This window comes from Lissotriton vulgaris, chromosome 3_1 (genome assembly GCF_964263255.1).
Source record: "Lissotriton vulgaris chromosome 3_1, aLisVul1.2, whole genome shotgun sequence".
In the NCBI taxonomy this organism is placed as follows: domain Eukaryota; kingdom Metazoa; phylum Chordata; class Amphibia; order Caudata; family Salamandridae; genus Lissotriton; species Lissotriton vulgaris.
Window position 1 is genome coordinate 718,072,838 of NC_141689.1, and position 16,498 is coordinate 718,089,335.

The following is a 16,498-nucleotide window of genomic DNA, read 5'->3' on the forward strand; positions in this document are numbered from 1 at the left end:
TCTGTCAAACCTATAGTTTTAGGGCAATTTCTTAGTGTAAATTTGCTTTAAATGCACCATTTGGTCTATTTTTTAAGTCTCTCCAACACTGCGCATTTGCTGAACTGCGAGGCGTATTGTTTACAATTCAGTGTGCTTACAACCCACCCACAACATACCATGAGTCGTTTTTGCTGTCACTTTCAATTGCAATCTTTTGATTGCTTAGATCCCAAATGTTTCTCTTCTTTTCTTGTGTTAGCTCATCCCTGGAGCATGGACCAAGCCCACATGTTCTTTCTAGTCGTTTTGCACCACTATTATTTTTGTTTAAAAATGTTCCTGGCAGTGCAATGTGCTTTTCTACTGTTAGCACTGACATACAGCTTCTTTATGTTGCTTTCACCCTAATTGCCATCTCTATTGACACTTTAGTTACTTACAACCACACCTGTACTACTCTATGCTACTCCACTCCATTCTACTCCATCCACTCTATGCTAATGTATTCTACGTCACTCCACTCCACTCTAATCCACCCTACTCTATGCCACTCTACTCTACACCACTCCACACTACACCACTCCAACCTCACTCTATGCTACTCTATGCCATTCTACTCTTTCTGCTATGCCACTCTCCTCTATTCCACTCTACTCTACACCACACAACTAACTTTTAGCTATGCTGAGCAGCAGCCACATTGCAGTACACCACGGCTAAAAGGCATTCGCAAAGCCAATAGCTCTAACTTAGGTGAGACCTATTGGCTTTGCCAGTGCTTGTTTTCAAATTGTTCTTGAGGTTAGTATACAGGGAGCATGTTCAGGATGACTTGCTTTGAAGTATTGGTATATTTTAGAAGCTTCCATTTAAAATTGGCTGAAAAACATTTTAAACACTTTCTAGCAGAAGATTTGTTGACAAAAGTAGCACTCCATCATACTAATAAAACAAATTTTTTTTTAAAAATCAAAGGGAAGCTGGGCTTGTACACATGGTCCCTCTAACTCTTCGAATGAGGTACCAATTTTCTATGCTTTCATCCGACCGTTTGGCCACCTGGATATGCCTTTGGCAAGTGACCCCTACCAGGGTCCCACAAATCAAGTTTGACAATAGAAGAGCAACACATGCATTCAGTCTTACATACCTTCATTGCCATCAGCTCTTGCATCAAGACCGCGTTTTCTAAATCTAGTCTCTGGTTGTCTCCTCGTGGTTTGACATCATAGCTGAGGGGGTCAATGTGGATGCTCTCTAACTCCAGCATGGTCAGCTTGACTGCCGCGCGATCATTCTTCAGCTGCTGGATGTAGTCCTTCAGTCGCTGCTCATCCTCTTTGGTGAACTCTGTGTCACAGCTACTCGCTGTAGAACTGGTGGTGCTGGTAAGGTGAAAGAGAAACAAAGGTAAACCCTTGTACCCCATTTTATTAGATTAACATAGTCTGCTAACGTTCAAAAGTCAGTGGCGTAGCTGGGGGGGCAGTGGGGGCGGACCACTCCAGGCAGCACGAGTTTTGGGGTGGAGGCGCCCCTCCCCCTGCTCTTACCTGCGGCCGTGAAACCGGCATTAACACCCTTACCCGACCCCCGCTCTTCCATCAGGTCGCCGCAGGTGGCAAATGCAGTGGCCGCCACAGACGGCCTAAGGCCTAGCTACGCCTCTGGGAAAAGTTGTGGCTAGTTGATTAATCAGAGCTCTGTTCATTTCAAATAAAGATTTGCCAATGTATTCCTCAAGTCTCCCCAACCCGTGTATTCAACATGCTACGTGCATGAACCATGACAAACTTATGCACATTTTTTAGAATAAATGGACAGAGAACATGAAAGAGCTGGATATTATCTGTGCTGCATCCCTGAATGGTACCTCTTTGCTTCTCAGAAAGAAAAGGAGACAACAGATGCCAAAGTGGCATGGCCAGTCACATCCTCACACCATCCATTCACATGCAAACGCTTGCAAGGCAGGCTGGAGCAAATCAGTGCCACAGAAGTCCCAGTTTTTAATTCATCAACTTCTCCAATACACCATAAAACGTTGAGAACAGTCCCCGGTAGGCAGACATTCTTGGCTGTTATGTTAGTTAAAAGGCTTCAAATTTCTACCCGGCAAATCAAAGGTACCTGAAACAGAAGAGTATATGCCATTTAGAATATTAATGCGTGTGTGCGTTTGTCTTTGTGTGTTTTTTGCCTGGGTAGTTAGAATACTTCCATATTGACAAGCAGGGATGGGGACATCTTCATCACACAGGAGGATCCACTTAAGGACTTAATAAAGACATGGCAGAGACAATGGTTTGGCCCAGACCTAAACCGTGCCTACACCATGACATCCCCTAGACATCTACTTCGCCCCTGGTGGTTATTACCCTTGATTACCAGGGTGCTGAGGCGTCACTAGGGTCGGTGTCACCCAGTGCGGTAACTCATGGTGTCACCCCCTCACGACTTTCCCCATGGACCTGTGGATCCGCTCTTCATGAGACCTTCGGCGCCAGTCGACTTACTGGCAAATGCCACTGAGGCGCGGTTCAGCGCGCCTCCCCTCTGCTTCGCCTCAGCCACTTCATCATGCTGGGGTTTTTACCTTTTCCGGGTCCGTTCAGTCGCGCCTAATGTCTGTATGTGGAAGCTTCATCAACGGGGGCGATGTGGCTAGGTATGGGGTCCCGGGCGCCAAACGCTTTTCTGGCTGATGGCCAAGCGTTGCTGTATTTTGTGCTGCTTCTGCGCCCTGCTCCACCTCATCTGCTGTTTGCCTTGGTCTTGTGCGACTCTCTAGGCCTCATCCTAAAGCTCCCTCTCAGGTAGCTGCTCTGTTCCCTCCGCTGCCGATCTCTGTGTGAAGCGCCCCACGGTCAACTCTAATATAATCTTGTTTTCAAAGCACACTTGATATAAATGTCATCCTTTAACATTTGTATTAAAATACAGGTACATACATTAACTGCACAACCGGTTTCAAAGTAAACCATGAGTCCCAACGTAATGTACATACCGCGGTTAATTGCGATATATCAGTACTACAGAAATAGGGTACTAGTTCTTAAGGACGCCACATGTTCCACGCAAAAAATGTGCCCGTTATTTCACAATGATTCAGTGGTTCAGGCCTCCTCCTCACCGCCACATAGAGCCAAGAAGGGCACGCATAGAGCATGAATCGAATGCCACCAGTGCAGTGGCAGGAGTACTACAGAAAGAAGAAGACATTTTTTTTGTTTTAAACTAAAAACCTGTTTTTAAACAAATTCACCACACCCTGTTAAACAACTAACAACCCCCTCTTTTAATGACCCAGGATTGCGGCACAGTTAGCAAGAGAAGCCGTCACATGCAGACGCACCTGGCAAGAAACATGCAATAGGAAGCTGGGCATGGATACTGCCATGATTACCAAGATGCCAAAAACCAAGTGCCTTTATGCACTCAAGCCACAATGTTTGGGGCTAGTCACATATTATTTTCACACCAGTATAAAAGTATGCAACCTTTTAGGAAGTGATAAATGCGTTGATAACAATGTATCGCCCCTAACTTGGTGCACAGTGCATACTGAGCTCACACCTTACACACACTCCATTCCACCACTCCCAAAGGAAAGCATAAAGTCGGCCCAGGCATGCACTACAAAAAAAAATCTGAGCGAGTGAGGAAACCACCACATTTCACCTTGTTGTTTCGTATGGGGGCGCAGAGGGACCAGGAACACAGGACTCAGGCTGCAGGGAAAGGTTTGGTGACTGCCTCTTCAGCCTCTATTAGCATTTCTGAAGACAAACACCAATTTTTACAAGTGCAACTTGCTTCAATACCATCAGAGGGCCGTCAGAGGCTCCAATGAAGCATGTAATGAATGTGCACGCTGATTGTAGTCTCAGTGCAGAGGGAAACCTAGGTGTACCCTCGCCATGGGCGTCCGCAGGGGGAGACAAGGGGGGCGCTTGCCTCCCCCCTGGAGCGACCCTCCTTGCCCCCCATGCGGACGCCAATGAAAACCGTGACTTCAAGACGGTGTTCTCACTCCCTTGCCTCTCCTTTCTTTTATTTGCTTCCCTGTGAAATGGATCCAAAAAAGAAAGATGCTTTTGCTGGAAATGTAGTATTTTTCTGACATTTTAATTCCAAAGTGCAGCATTGGGAATAAAAGGCTAAAAATATGAAAAATAGATAAATAACTAAATAAAGTAAGACAGAGTGGTAGCAAACTGGCCAAACTGATTTTATTCACACTGAAACACATTAGCGCCACTTTTACAGAGTTTGCCAGTGAAGCTCTATTTTTTGTTTTCTTGTCTTTGTTTTTCCTGGACTTGGAACTAGTGCACCAATCCTGGAGGTACCAAAATGTGTGGATTGGAAAACAAACTGTGTGCTGCGGCTCTGCGTCCAGGGATGTGGTCTTTTTACCATACTGCTTACGTTTTGTAAGGATATAAGCAATGGCCATTGAAATGGGTCCATTCAGGGCCCTGTAGTCGTGTCCTTAACTTTTCAGGCAAAAGCACTCACTGATTTCTGAATAGCGAGTGTAAAAGCATTAAGGTAACCATGTTTTCCTGCTTACATTTCTCATGGTTTGCTACATTTTGCATTCCCTATAAGTGTTTGCTTCTTCCAGGATGTTGTTCCTTTTTTTTGTAGGCCGCATATTGCTCTTGTCTAGTGCGTAATTTAAATTGCGCATCCAGGTGTTTATATCGGGCAACAATTGGGTTGTAGTTGAAAACAGTGGGGGGTTTTCTCAGTGGGGCAGTACTGTGTTCAGTGGGGGAGAGGATGTGGCACTATGGTCAGAGCTGCTGAATTTGGAACTGGGAACCAGGTTCAGCCTTAATTACCAGCCTACCAGACCACTCTCCTGCGAGAGCACATTCACATGCTAGACCTTAGAAGGCTTCGCAACCCCTTAGAAGTCCTGGTGTCTTCGCACCAGCAGGTGGACCCTAGCATGACAAGTGTAGGTTAACCTTCAAGGCATGTCCACCACTATCCATACTGAAGTTCACCTCCAGTCTTGCAGGCAGGCCTATGAAGCAGCACACCCTAGAACAATAGCCACTGAGGTCACAGGACCCTTGAGAAGGGCCAGCTCTAGGGCGGTGCAACCAGTGTGACCGCACCGGGTGCTGACTTTAGGTGAATGCATCATGTTTGCAAGTATATTATGGTTTTAAGAACACTTGCTGCCTCCTTCCTGGCTTCAATTTTCGGCAACAATAAAAATGTCATGATGACTCTGGTGATTAATGTTCTTCCTAGAGAGAGATCAGAATTAGTGGAAGTTTTGACTCATGGAAAGGTAGGTCAGAGGGTTAATGTACCGGCTCCAAAGAGCATGCGCCATGCAGATCACAAAGTGCACATAATGTAAATAGGTCAGTGATCTACTGCTTTTCAGAGATGCTTTTGTTGCTTGCAGTTTATATGTTAAAATCCTAACTTAGAACAGTGAGCTATTAACTGTCATCTAAGAGCTGCATACAAACTGCAAGGTATAAATTCGAGCGTTATGCCCCCCCACCCGTCCCCCAGTCTTTGATTATCCTAATGTCCCAAAAAGTGTTCTTTTGGACAGAAATCAGTTCTGATTATTAAGGAGAACCCCCAACCATGGTTTTACGTTTTAAATTCCAGGTATTGTGTTTCTCCAGACCATTCACTATAAAACTATACGGGCTACTAGTATGGTTGTCATGTGACTCCTACATCTTGTAGTCCTTAGTCTTATGTAACATTTTCTATACAGTGATTTACACACATATTGATTGTCTCTGTGTAATGTGTGTGATGTAAAGTGCTCTGACACCCTACAATGGTATGAGTGGTGCTGTAAATCAAATTAAATGCATCGGAGAGAGAGTGGTTATGGAGACTTGGGGGGCACAGTTAAAGGGTGGTAGTGAGGGAATCCATGGCAGAGGTGGTCATTGGGGGGCACTAACAAACATTAATGCACAGGACACCACCAGTGCTATGGCTGGCCCTGCCCTTGAGGCCAGTCTGCCTCACCCAAAGGTACCTCCATTGGCCTTGTTTCAGCAGCAGTAGCTGCAATTCACCAGGGATTGGCAATGCAGGATTTGCACGCACACCAAACTAAGTTTGCAAACTTCACAGTCTCCCTGCTTCATTCTCAAGCACTTTTAACATGTGCTGCCTGCTGTGGGGCCACTGGAATTAATTATGCAGCAAAGGATGACAACATTATGCCATAGTGTTGACTAAATTATGCATTAAAAAAAGGCTGCAGCGTAATACAGTATATTTTCAGATATTTCATTATTTTGATGTGTGTACACATGCTAACAGTCTCTGGAAAGATTTTGCCTTGTTAGTACCAGTATAACATTCAAATGCAGCAGTGAGAAAGGTGACCAGTCAACCTTTACAATAGGCCATCCACTCCGCAGCAACACAACTCACATTTTATATTAACTTTTGATATGTTTGAGCTACAAACAATTTATTAGTTCAGATCAATTAGCAGATCTTGCATTATGAGGCAAATATGGCAGAGCCATAATTTTAGAGAAAACATTTGCAAACTAGGATATTTTGCCATTCATGTTTGAACTGCTGTTGTTGAAAAAGGGTGACGTGCTGATGACAGAAACTCCATGGCTCGGAGACAATTGACTTGCGTTTCCACATTTTATCGTATTTGGTACATTCTGTGATTAGAAGCATATCCCACTTTGTGAATATATTTTAATGTCAATAACTCATTATAACCTTAAATAATCATGTGTATCCATTGGTTGATTAAACTGGGCAGTGAAATGCCAAACAAATACTAAAAATTGGGATGTTTGTGCATTCTAGCCACACCTCTGGCTCCACCCACAGATCCAATCCTTGGGTTATTCCCGCCCTCTGATTCTCTGCCCACTGTTCCCCTACTTTTTTCCCCCACTTCGACCACTGTGTAACACTCAGCATCCCAGGACCTGTGATGTGGCGCAGCTGCGGGCGCCGCATGTGCCACACATTTACGGTGCCGGGCTTCCGCATAAGGGAGCTGCCCATTATTGTATCCCTAAACGTGCTCATGATGTCAGTTTGACATTGACTACACGTAGAGGGACTCTAAGTTTCTTTTAACACCTTGGCTGCTAGGGAAAGTATCCTGGTGTGCTGGGCCCCTATGAAAATGGGTGTGGTCGTGACGGAACCATTCCGTCATCAGCACAGCCCAACCGTGACTGATGACGGAATGGTTCCGTCACAAGCATCGAAGGGGTTAAAAAATATAGCTAACATTTGGACCTATACATTTTATTTTGTATAAATTAATTGAATGTGTGTAAAATTTAGCAATGCCCGGGGAATTCTAGTAAAGGGAACACCCATTGTCAAATCACTAGCGTGTGTTTGATTGCTACATTATTTATTACTAACTTTGACGTTGTACTTTAACTTTGGATAAAAGTTATCATGAATTCTAGCACCAAGAAGCCAATATTGGTAAATATGTGTGCTGCAAATATTCCCTGACATACACTGTGCATACAGTATATTTAATCTGGTGCTTTAATCATAGGCTGTATTAAAGTATTCTGATAAAAATCGAATTGTGCTGAAGACAGCCTTGATTGGTGTTGGATCGAGGACCCAGAAGTCTGCACACCTAGCAGACAGATATAGCACCTTGTCAGAAGGTTTAGCATTTTCCCTACAGGCGGTGTTTGTTGGCCCGTGGCAGGGTCAGTCACATGTCCTGGATTCCTGGCATTTAATTGAGTCTATCCTAGTTCTGCGCCTCAGTGTTTCGAGTGCCCCACCTGGCACACATCATGTCGGAGGGTGATGATGACGTTAACAACTTGCCCCCCCCCCACTCCCCCGCCTGGAAAAATGTCTGCGGACGCCCATGACCCTCGCCCCTCTCAGGCGCGCAGTTTAGAGGGAACTGTGTGGTGCTCACCCGTCTTATCTCTCTCTGTGCTGAACACAACTCAGTTCTTCTCAGGCGGCTCCGTCGCTCAGGTGCACACGCAATATTAAGTATTTGAAGAGAGCGTAGCTACCCAAAGGCATCCCAGCGCTAGCAAATAAACAGATGTTATGGGTTTAGTTTATGGAGCTAATTGCTGAAATAGCTAGGTCTTGAGAAGTTTCCGGAAGGAGAGATAGCGGGATTCAGCACGGAAGAGAGGGGGCATTGTGTTCCAGAGTCTGGCTACATTGTAGGAAAAAGATCTGCCTCCACTTCTTACTCTTCTAATTTTTGGTATGACTGCACAATGGAAATTAGTTGAGCGGAGGCATTTTCCTGGCGGAAGGGGGTAATCAGAGGCATGTTGATACGACGGACCGATACCCCAAAAGGCCTTATGAGCTATGCACAGAGCCTTAAATGTGATTCTTTCGGGTATTGGTAGCCAGTGAAGCATCTTTAGGGCCTTATTTTTGGCTCCCCCAGCAGTAGTCTACCGGCACTGTTCAAGGCATAATTTACAGAAACAATTCTCACATACTGTGATGCTGGCTTTTCTCTAAACAATAAAGAAAAAACATAAAGGATTAAAACAGTGTAGTGAGATTAAACTCTTAATACATTTGTGGGCACATCAAAACAGTCCTGGGTACAATGCACATAACCTCTTTGTGCATCACAACTAAAGCCTCGTAATTGGTCTGCTGATTGATCGGGAGCCAGGGAGTTCTCCCGCAAGAGGGCTTTTGTAGTGAAACTGCAGGGTCTTTCTACAATAGTTTATAGTTATCAAATTTGTTGAAATTAAAATTGTGACGCCAGGTCTCAGGATGCCTTGGAAAGGCAGCTCAAGTTTCTTTTTGTAGGAACGGCCAGGTGGAGGCGAGAAGAAATGGTGCCGGTGATGTGCCATTGGAGCACAAAGTAGGTGCCAACCATGGCACCCAGCGGCCTGGATTGATTGCTTGGTGGAGTTAACATTTGCATGTGATTTGCTTTTGGCTAACTGTACAGCATTCTCTTTATGTTTATGTCCATCTGGTCCACAATGTGTGACACACAACTGTTAATTCCAGTTTTCTTTTTATGATCACCTGAATGGCATATGCAAAAGTGTGCATAATCAAAAAAGTTGTTATAATCAACGTTCAGAACCTTCACTGGTCACATTAGGAGCAGGTATATAAGAGGACAGACGATTGGAAGTGGAGCACCGACATAAAACTACTTAGACGTGAACAACCTAGAACAGATCATTGGTTTCGGGCTTGTATTGCAAACTAGGATTAAATCTAGATAAATCCCAAATAGCTGGTTTAATGTTGAAAGATGCCCAATTAAGAGGTAATATAGCCACATGCATATATGAACGAGACTAGATTTACAAGAGATTTTGAATCCTGCATTAATAAAGAAACAGTATACATAATGAGTATGACTGGGAAAGTGATTCATACAAAAAAATCGTGATTTGCGTAGACATCCTTTAAAACAACTGTTAATTCCAGTTTTCTTTTTATGATCACCTGAATGACATATGCAAAAGTGTGCATAATCAAAAAAGTTGTTATAATCAACGTTCAGAACCTTCACTGGTCACATTAGGAGCAGGTATATAAGAGGACAGACGATTGGAAGTGGAGCACCGACATAAAACTACTTAGACGTGAACAACCTATAACAGATCATTGGTTTCGGGCTTGTATTGCAAACTAGGATTAAATCTAGATAAATCCCAAATAGCTGGTTTAATGTTGAAAGATGCCCATTTAAGAGGTAATATAGCCACATGCATATATGAACGAGACTAGATTTACAAGAGATTTTGAATCCTGCATTAATAAAGAAACAGTATACATAATGAGTATGACTGGGAAAGTGATTCATACAAAAATCGTGATTTGCGTAGACATCCTTTAAAACAAATGTTAATTCCAGTTTTCTTTTCATGATCACCTGAATGGCATATGCAAAAGTGTGCATAATCAAAAAAGTTGTTATAATCAACGTTTAGAACCTTCACTGGTCACATTAGGAACAGGTATATAAGAGGACAGACGATTGGGGGTGGAGCACCAACATAAAACAACTTAGACGCAAGTTGTGAACTGTTGATACATTTATGAGAAAACATCCTAGAACAGATCATTGGTTTCGGCCTTGTATTGCAAACTAGGATTAAATCTAGATAAATCCCAAATAGCTGGTTTAATGTTGAAAATGCCCATTTTAGAGGTAATATAGCCACATGCATATATATATGAACGAGACTAGATTTACAAGAGATTTTGAATCCTGCATTAATAAAGAAACATTATACATAATGAGTATGGGAAAGTGGGTCATACAAAAAATCATGATTTGCGTAGACATCCTTTAAAACAACATTAAGGAGGATCTGATCTGATTGTAATTAGGGACATCAACTCTTCAGATCACCATGGGAACTATTGGCATGACATCTTGGTGGCAAAGGAGTCCAAAACGTAATGTACGTACATTTGTGACAAGAAACTTGAATAAAGGAGATGGTTCTTGAGAAAAAAGTAACTAAAAGCGCGTGGTAGGCATGCCAATATTTACATAACCTGGAATGTGATTATGTATGTTTTCAACTCGTAATGGTTAATGTATGCAGTACAAGAATGAAAACTATATTGTCCCATTTTTAACTTTTATATGTTTTTGTGGCTCACAACATCAAACTTTTAGTAAACTTTGATTGCACATTTTGTCAATTCAAGAATTAAGATTTTCACAGCCCTGATTGCAAGAGAGCAGGCAATCAGTCCCGAAATTATGCTTTACTTAAAAAAAGGGGGTGGGGGGAGTCAGATATGCTTGTTACACGAAATTTTCTTAAATCAAGGTCTGTTAAACTTAATTAAGATCAGGAAAAAAGTATCCACAGGCAGTATGAAGAAAAGTGCAGGTGCTGGCTATATCAGTTGCTTCTGATCGTCAGCAACAGGGCGAAAGAGACACGAGGGAAGAGGCAGGTACTTTGTAGTAATGTAGTATCTGCATTTCACTTTTTTATTACAATTTTCCACTTCATGCAGGGGTTTACTGCCAGCAAAATTGAGAACATTAACTAGTTGCTCACAAGTGCACCAATTCCATTAACAAAATGTTCGAACTGAAAAACGTCTACCTACCACATACCTGACTTTTGCAATGCAAATAAGTTTGGATTATATATTCATTGTGTTATCTTCCTGTGCTCAATTACCTTCTCCTAACCTGACAAACGTTACAACTAGAGCGCCTCTGGGTACATCCATCTGAATAAATAGATACAGAACTATTTATGCTTTAAGGGCTTAGAATAACTTCACATACATTTTCACAGCACAGACTGTACACGTTAAGGAAGTAGTCTGTCTTCTCTAATGGGAAAACCAAAAAAACGTATCTGAAAGGTGCAAGTGAAGTTCAAATTTATTGTACTGTCTGAGAAATACATTAAACATTCAAGTTTAAAGTGAGACAATATTTTTTTCCAAGGGGCAAGAAACTTCTGCAGTTAGATATTATTGCATTTATTTTACCAGTCAGCCCATGGAGCTGAGTATTGCCACTAATATCTTCAATCATTGGTAAGGGAAAACGTTTTTAACGCAACAGCTTTATTAAGGCTCCTCAGATGAACACTACAGCGTATTTCTCAGCCATACTGATTGGTGACAACATGAGTATTGTATCAATTGGTTCAATGATTCCTTGAAGACCAGCAAATGTAACATGATGTTGGTTTGTTAACCCGTCTTTTGGGTATTCTAAAATTTGAACACTGAGCGGCATAAAACCTATCTCCTGTAGTGCATGGTTCACCGCTTTAGCCCCTTTAGATACTAAACCACATTGGTTTGTGAAGGTAACACAGCAAATCTGGTATTACCAAATTCTTTTTCAAAGGCTGGCTTGTGTATTGGTTTTGTGTAGCCATGAGATGGAGCTTGAGTGCAGACTGGCTTCATCCAGCACTTTTCATTTAATCCAGAAGCTGGTGCTCGAGAGTGGACAGGGCTTCAGTGATGCATTTCTATAGGTAGTACCAGCTGCCTTAGTTATGATCGGCCTGACTGGCACAGAACGAAGGAGAGGAGCAGGAACCATGCTCTGAGCACACCATACGGTATGGACTGTGATTCTTTGAAGGAGCAGACAGAAGGAGGCATGTAGGCTGCAGAGACCCATTGCTGCTGGCGTATCCTGGCCGAATCCCAAAAACTTGCAGGAACAGAGGTGAGTCGCCTTGTGGTTTTGGAGTGTACTTACGATTGGAATGCATAGCTGCACAGCTTTTAGTCAAACATCTGACTTGCAGTCTTCTGCAAACATAACACATGGACTTAAAACTAAGTATTTAAACTGCAGACAGATTATATAATGCAGATGTAATATAAGTACGCTCTCCAGAGGACCAAGGAATAGGAAAGAGAGCGATGACCGTTAACGTGCAGGTAGGAATAAGTGTTCACTTTGTAATTGGGAAACGACTGGAAGTTAAATATTGCGCCCAACAGAATCAAGAAGACTGCTTCAACTAGAAGCCAAACCTGTACTATCAGTATAGTAAGAAAAAGGCACAAGGCAAAGAGCTGTTCCATGGCGAAGTGACATCACATTAAATCCACAATCACCACAGAAACCTTCCGTGATTTTTCTGAACACGTATGATGTGGGTTTTGGTGACAAATCAGTTCTCTGCAATCTGAATAGCAAGAAATCTTCCTCTATTGCTGGGCAGCCAAAACTTGGAAGAATTAGAGTTGATAACTTTGCTGGGGCCAGCACACTTTAGGTTTTGGAGAGTGCATTTCAGGCAAGAGATATCATTGAGCCAGGCAGTGGAGGCATCTACAAGCTTAACTTGATTATTTGACTATGATATGTCTTATCAAAAAACAAAAGTAGGGCTCTCTGGGCCTCCTGTGACATGTTCGCTTTTCTACAGTGATGGACAGTATTTTTGTGTTTTGAAATTTTTGGGGTACAAACATGAAAATGAAAATGTCCCTGTAAATTTATAGACAAAAGGACATTAAATGTGTTCGGTTTACTGCCACATGTCCAAGGCTGTGGGTACATTATACGAAAATGATCTACAAATAGATACAGTTAACACAGGAAAATAGATACTGTTATGTGCAAACCCACAAAGATGGCCTGTGGCCCTCCCGGTTGGGGAAAATGTATATCTCCATATGTATGCACTTAATACACACCATGCCTGGACACGCTTCAATAGCTGTTCAGAACCAACTTAGAGGTCACTTTATTTTTCCCACAACCATGTTAGCTTGCTCATCGGGTTGTTTATTTCTGCTTACACTGTATGTCTGTATTATAATTAGGCTGTCCGGTTTTAGGTTTAAACCTATAATAACTGATAAAACCCCACTGAAAGAGAACTAGCCCTCACCAGTGAAAACCTATAAACACTGAAAAAACACCTGCACAACCACAAACTAAATGCCATTCAATGAAAGGAAAAAGAGAGTGACCGTCATTTTTTTTCTTCCTGAAGGGGCTAATACAATGTAACTTTGTTATACAAGCTACCAGTAAGAAAGACTGGGCTAACCTTATTCTGCTTGAGTTATGTTGCTTAAGGATGCCACTCAAATATTGTTTCTACCTCCTTTTTCTTTTTTCAGTTTTGTGGTCTTTGTTCTAAAGATGCAAGGTTTAGAAGCATGTTTTAGGTCTTGTTTAATTATTTTTTTAAACTGTAGAAAATCAGGAAATATCAAAACCATATTTGATATTTTGGCTACGTTGGATTTTTTCATTGATAGGTAAAATGGCTGGTTTCATAAAAATCTTCCCTAATATGTGTCGTCAATTTTCTCACAGAGAATGGGTAAAAACCCTTAATACATCAGCCCCTAGTTTCTAGTGAGTCAGTATTGATAGTAGGTGAATTGCCAACACCTCAGGCTTTAAACATTCAATGTAAAGTATAGTGGCAAGTATATGTGAAAAGAGCGCTATCGCCAAGCATCTGGGATAGTGGTGAAAACATGACACCAGACTTTTAAAAAACATTGAAAGCAGTGTCACTTGGAATGCTCTGCAAAAAAAGGCTCTTTCCACATTCAACAAAGATTGGAGTGATATTGTTTGTATTTGCAGTGATTCAGCTACGTATATGTAAAAGTTGTGTGATGACCTGCCAAAATTGATACCCGAGCTGAAGGGCTTCCCTGTAAGAGATCCTTGCCACTTGTTAGATGGTATGCTGAAAGCATCATTACAATCTTCAGGGTTAATGAGGAATGCTAATGGCTTTTTATTCCATTCTGGTGCACGGTTTTCTTATGCACATGAACTATAATGCAAATATTTACCTTTTGTGCTTTGTGTGGCATCACAGAAAGAGTCATCGCAACTGCTTCCCTTAGCTGGTGGTTCTCAGTCCAAGGGGCTATGAATGCTATATTATCCATGTGGCAACTTTTAACAGAATTTTTGCTGAGTGATAATGCGAAAGGCAAGAAATGTGAGGATCTTTGGTCGCATATTGATAGTGATGTGAAAAAAGTACACTACTGCTATTGTTACAGGAAAACATAACTACTGTAGTGGACATAATAAAAAAACTAGAGTCCAAAAATACCCTTGTGTGCCATGTGATCAGCATAATTGATGTAGATGTGAAACATCTCCTTGAGAGTAGGCTGGGTGACAACTTTAGTGACTTTGGTACTACAACATGTTTCATGTTAGTTTGCTTGCCACTTGGTAAGCAAAGCAATTTTGAAGAGTAATTCAGGAACTTTAATTTTACAATGTATGAGAAATGGCTTGCAATGATGCATAGAAATGTCCCCTCACCAACCATGGTATCTGAAGTCAATGAAACCTCACTGTGGTACTTTGTACAAGTTCCAGATCCCTTACATCAAGGGGAATGTCCTCTGAAGTTTCTAAAGTGCTGCTTCATTTTTGAGTGCTTCAATAACTGTGAGGGCCTAAGCGCCCAGCTCAACACCGATGTTGCAAAACCTGCTCTGAGAATTGCAATCTTCAAGTACACCAGCATTGGCATGGAAAGCTATGTCAGTGGCCAGAGTTAACAAATTGTGCAATGGCTGTTTTGGCGCTGCCCGTATCAAACACCAATGTGGAGAGGGCCTTTTCACAGAAGTTTACATGGGAAGGAAAGAGCAAGCGCACATGACCAAAGACTCACTGAAGAAGTAGTGTATGGTGTACCACAATAAATTTAATTTGCAAAAATCTATTTGGACCTCATATATTCTATACGTACACTCTCTACATACCATGAGCTATCAGTGCAGAAAGCAAGCAGTAATAAAAGCAAAACATTCCATAAACACCGGAAAAAAACACGTCTTCTGTTGTTTTTAATGGTGTGAAAATATGTAAACACTGATAATCACTGTTTTTTAAAGTTATTGAAATTACTTGAAAACACACCAAAAAAACACCAGATTTTACCAAAAATAGAAACTGAAAACAGGAAAGCCTAATTATAATTGACAAAGTGTATAACTGGCATAGTGCTAATCTTGCATCTCTCTGTTGACCATATTTGGAACCATGTCCCTTCTAGTTCTGCTAGGGTGGCAATACTAAGTGCATATATGACCCAGAAGCCAGTCACTATGGGATGAGGTCAGCAAGTATGCATGTATACAGACAAATACATTTAATTTGTTCCTGGGAAATCTGCAGTCTTGTGTGTGATTCTTTCATTGCTCCTGGGAGGGTGCAAAAGTATTTATTTCCTTAACACTCTCGGTTTCAGGAAAATAAATAAATAAGAGCTGTATTCCCCGATGTGTACAATAGGTGAATTAGGAACTGGCTTTTATCCACTGTTCTCTCCTAAATAACTCACTGAGAACATTGAGTCTTTGTATACTTTTGCTTTCTCTTTTGTAACCAAATGTGCACTTAAACTTTATTGTATTTTTAATTCAATGTTCACCTCTTTATATTCTAATTTCTAAAGCTAATGCGGTCGTTTAGGTGCCATTAAGAAATCTTTTGTAAATAGTTATGTTCCCACTGGATATTGCTGCACCCGGGTGTTCGTGCCCTATTAAACTGTAGCTGTATTGTACACAATGTTCCATTCCCACACACTTTCGTATCTTGTTTTCTTAATTTAGAGAAACTACTATGTATTCATAATGAACGAGGCAGCTGTCGTATTAATGCTTTTAGGTACTGCAAGTTCTTAACTATACAAGGGTGCACTCAGTGGGCTCGCAAGACAAACTATAGAATGCAAGCTTCCAAATGGATCAAGGAAACAGCTTAATGTTCTGTTGGCTTTTAAGTGAGTACTAGCATAGAAGAGGGAATGGTGGACTGAAAATATTTCTATTATCACAGCACCCTGGCCTCACTAAATAAGTAGCTCTGTACTGGCATATACACGGGGTGGGGAGGAGACGAGTACTGTGTTGAATATACATATAAAATATAATGGGTAACTGAATAATATGGACTATATAGACATCACTGGGTTTTGGTGACATTTATAAATCACAAGAATGACGGCTGAGTCACTTATAAATGTCACCTGAA

The 16,498-nt window shown here is 41.7% G+C and overlaps 1 protein-coding gene across 2 annotated transcripts in view; it reads right to left on the reverse strand.

The window, feature by feature from the left end:
- Positions 1–16,498, reverse strand: part of MCC (MCC regulator of Wnt signaling pathway) — a 1,280,822-nt gene that overhangs the window by 120,859 nt on the left and 1,143,465 nt on the right. For both annotated transcript variants that reach the window (XM_086961033.1, XM_086961034.1), the window contains one exon: positions 1,133–1,367. In XM_086961033.1, coding sequence (XP_086817159.1) covers positions 1,133–1,367 — 235 coding nt within the window. The remainder of the gene's footprint in view (positions 1–1,132; positions 1,368–16,498) is intronic.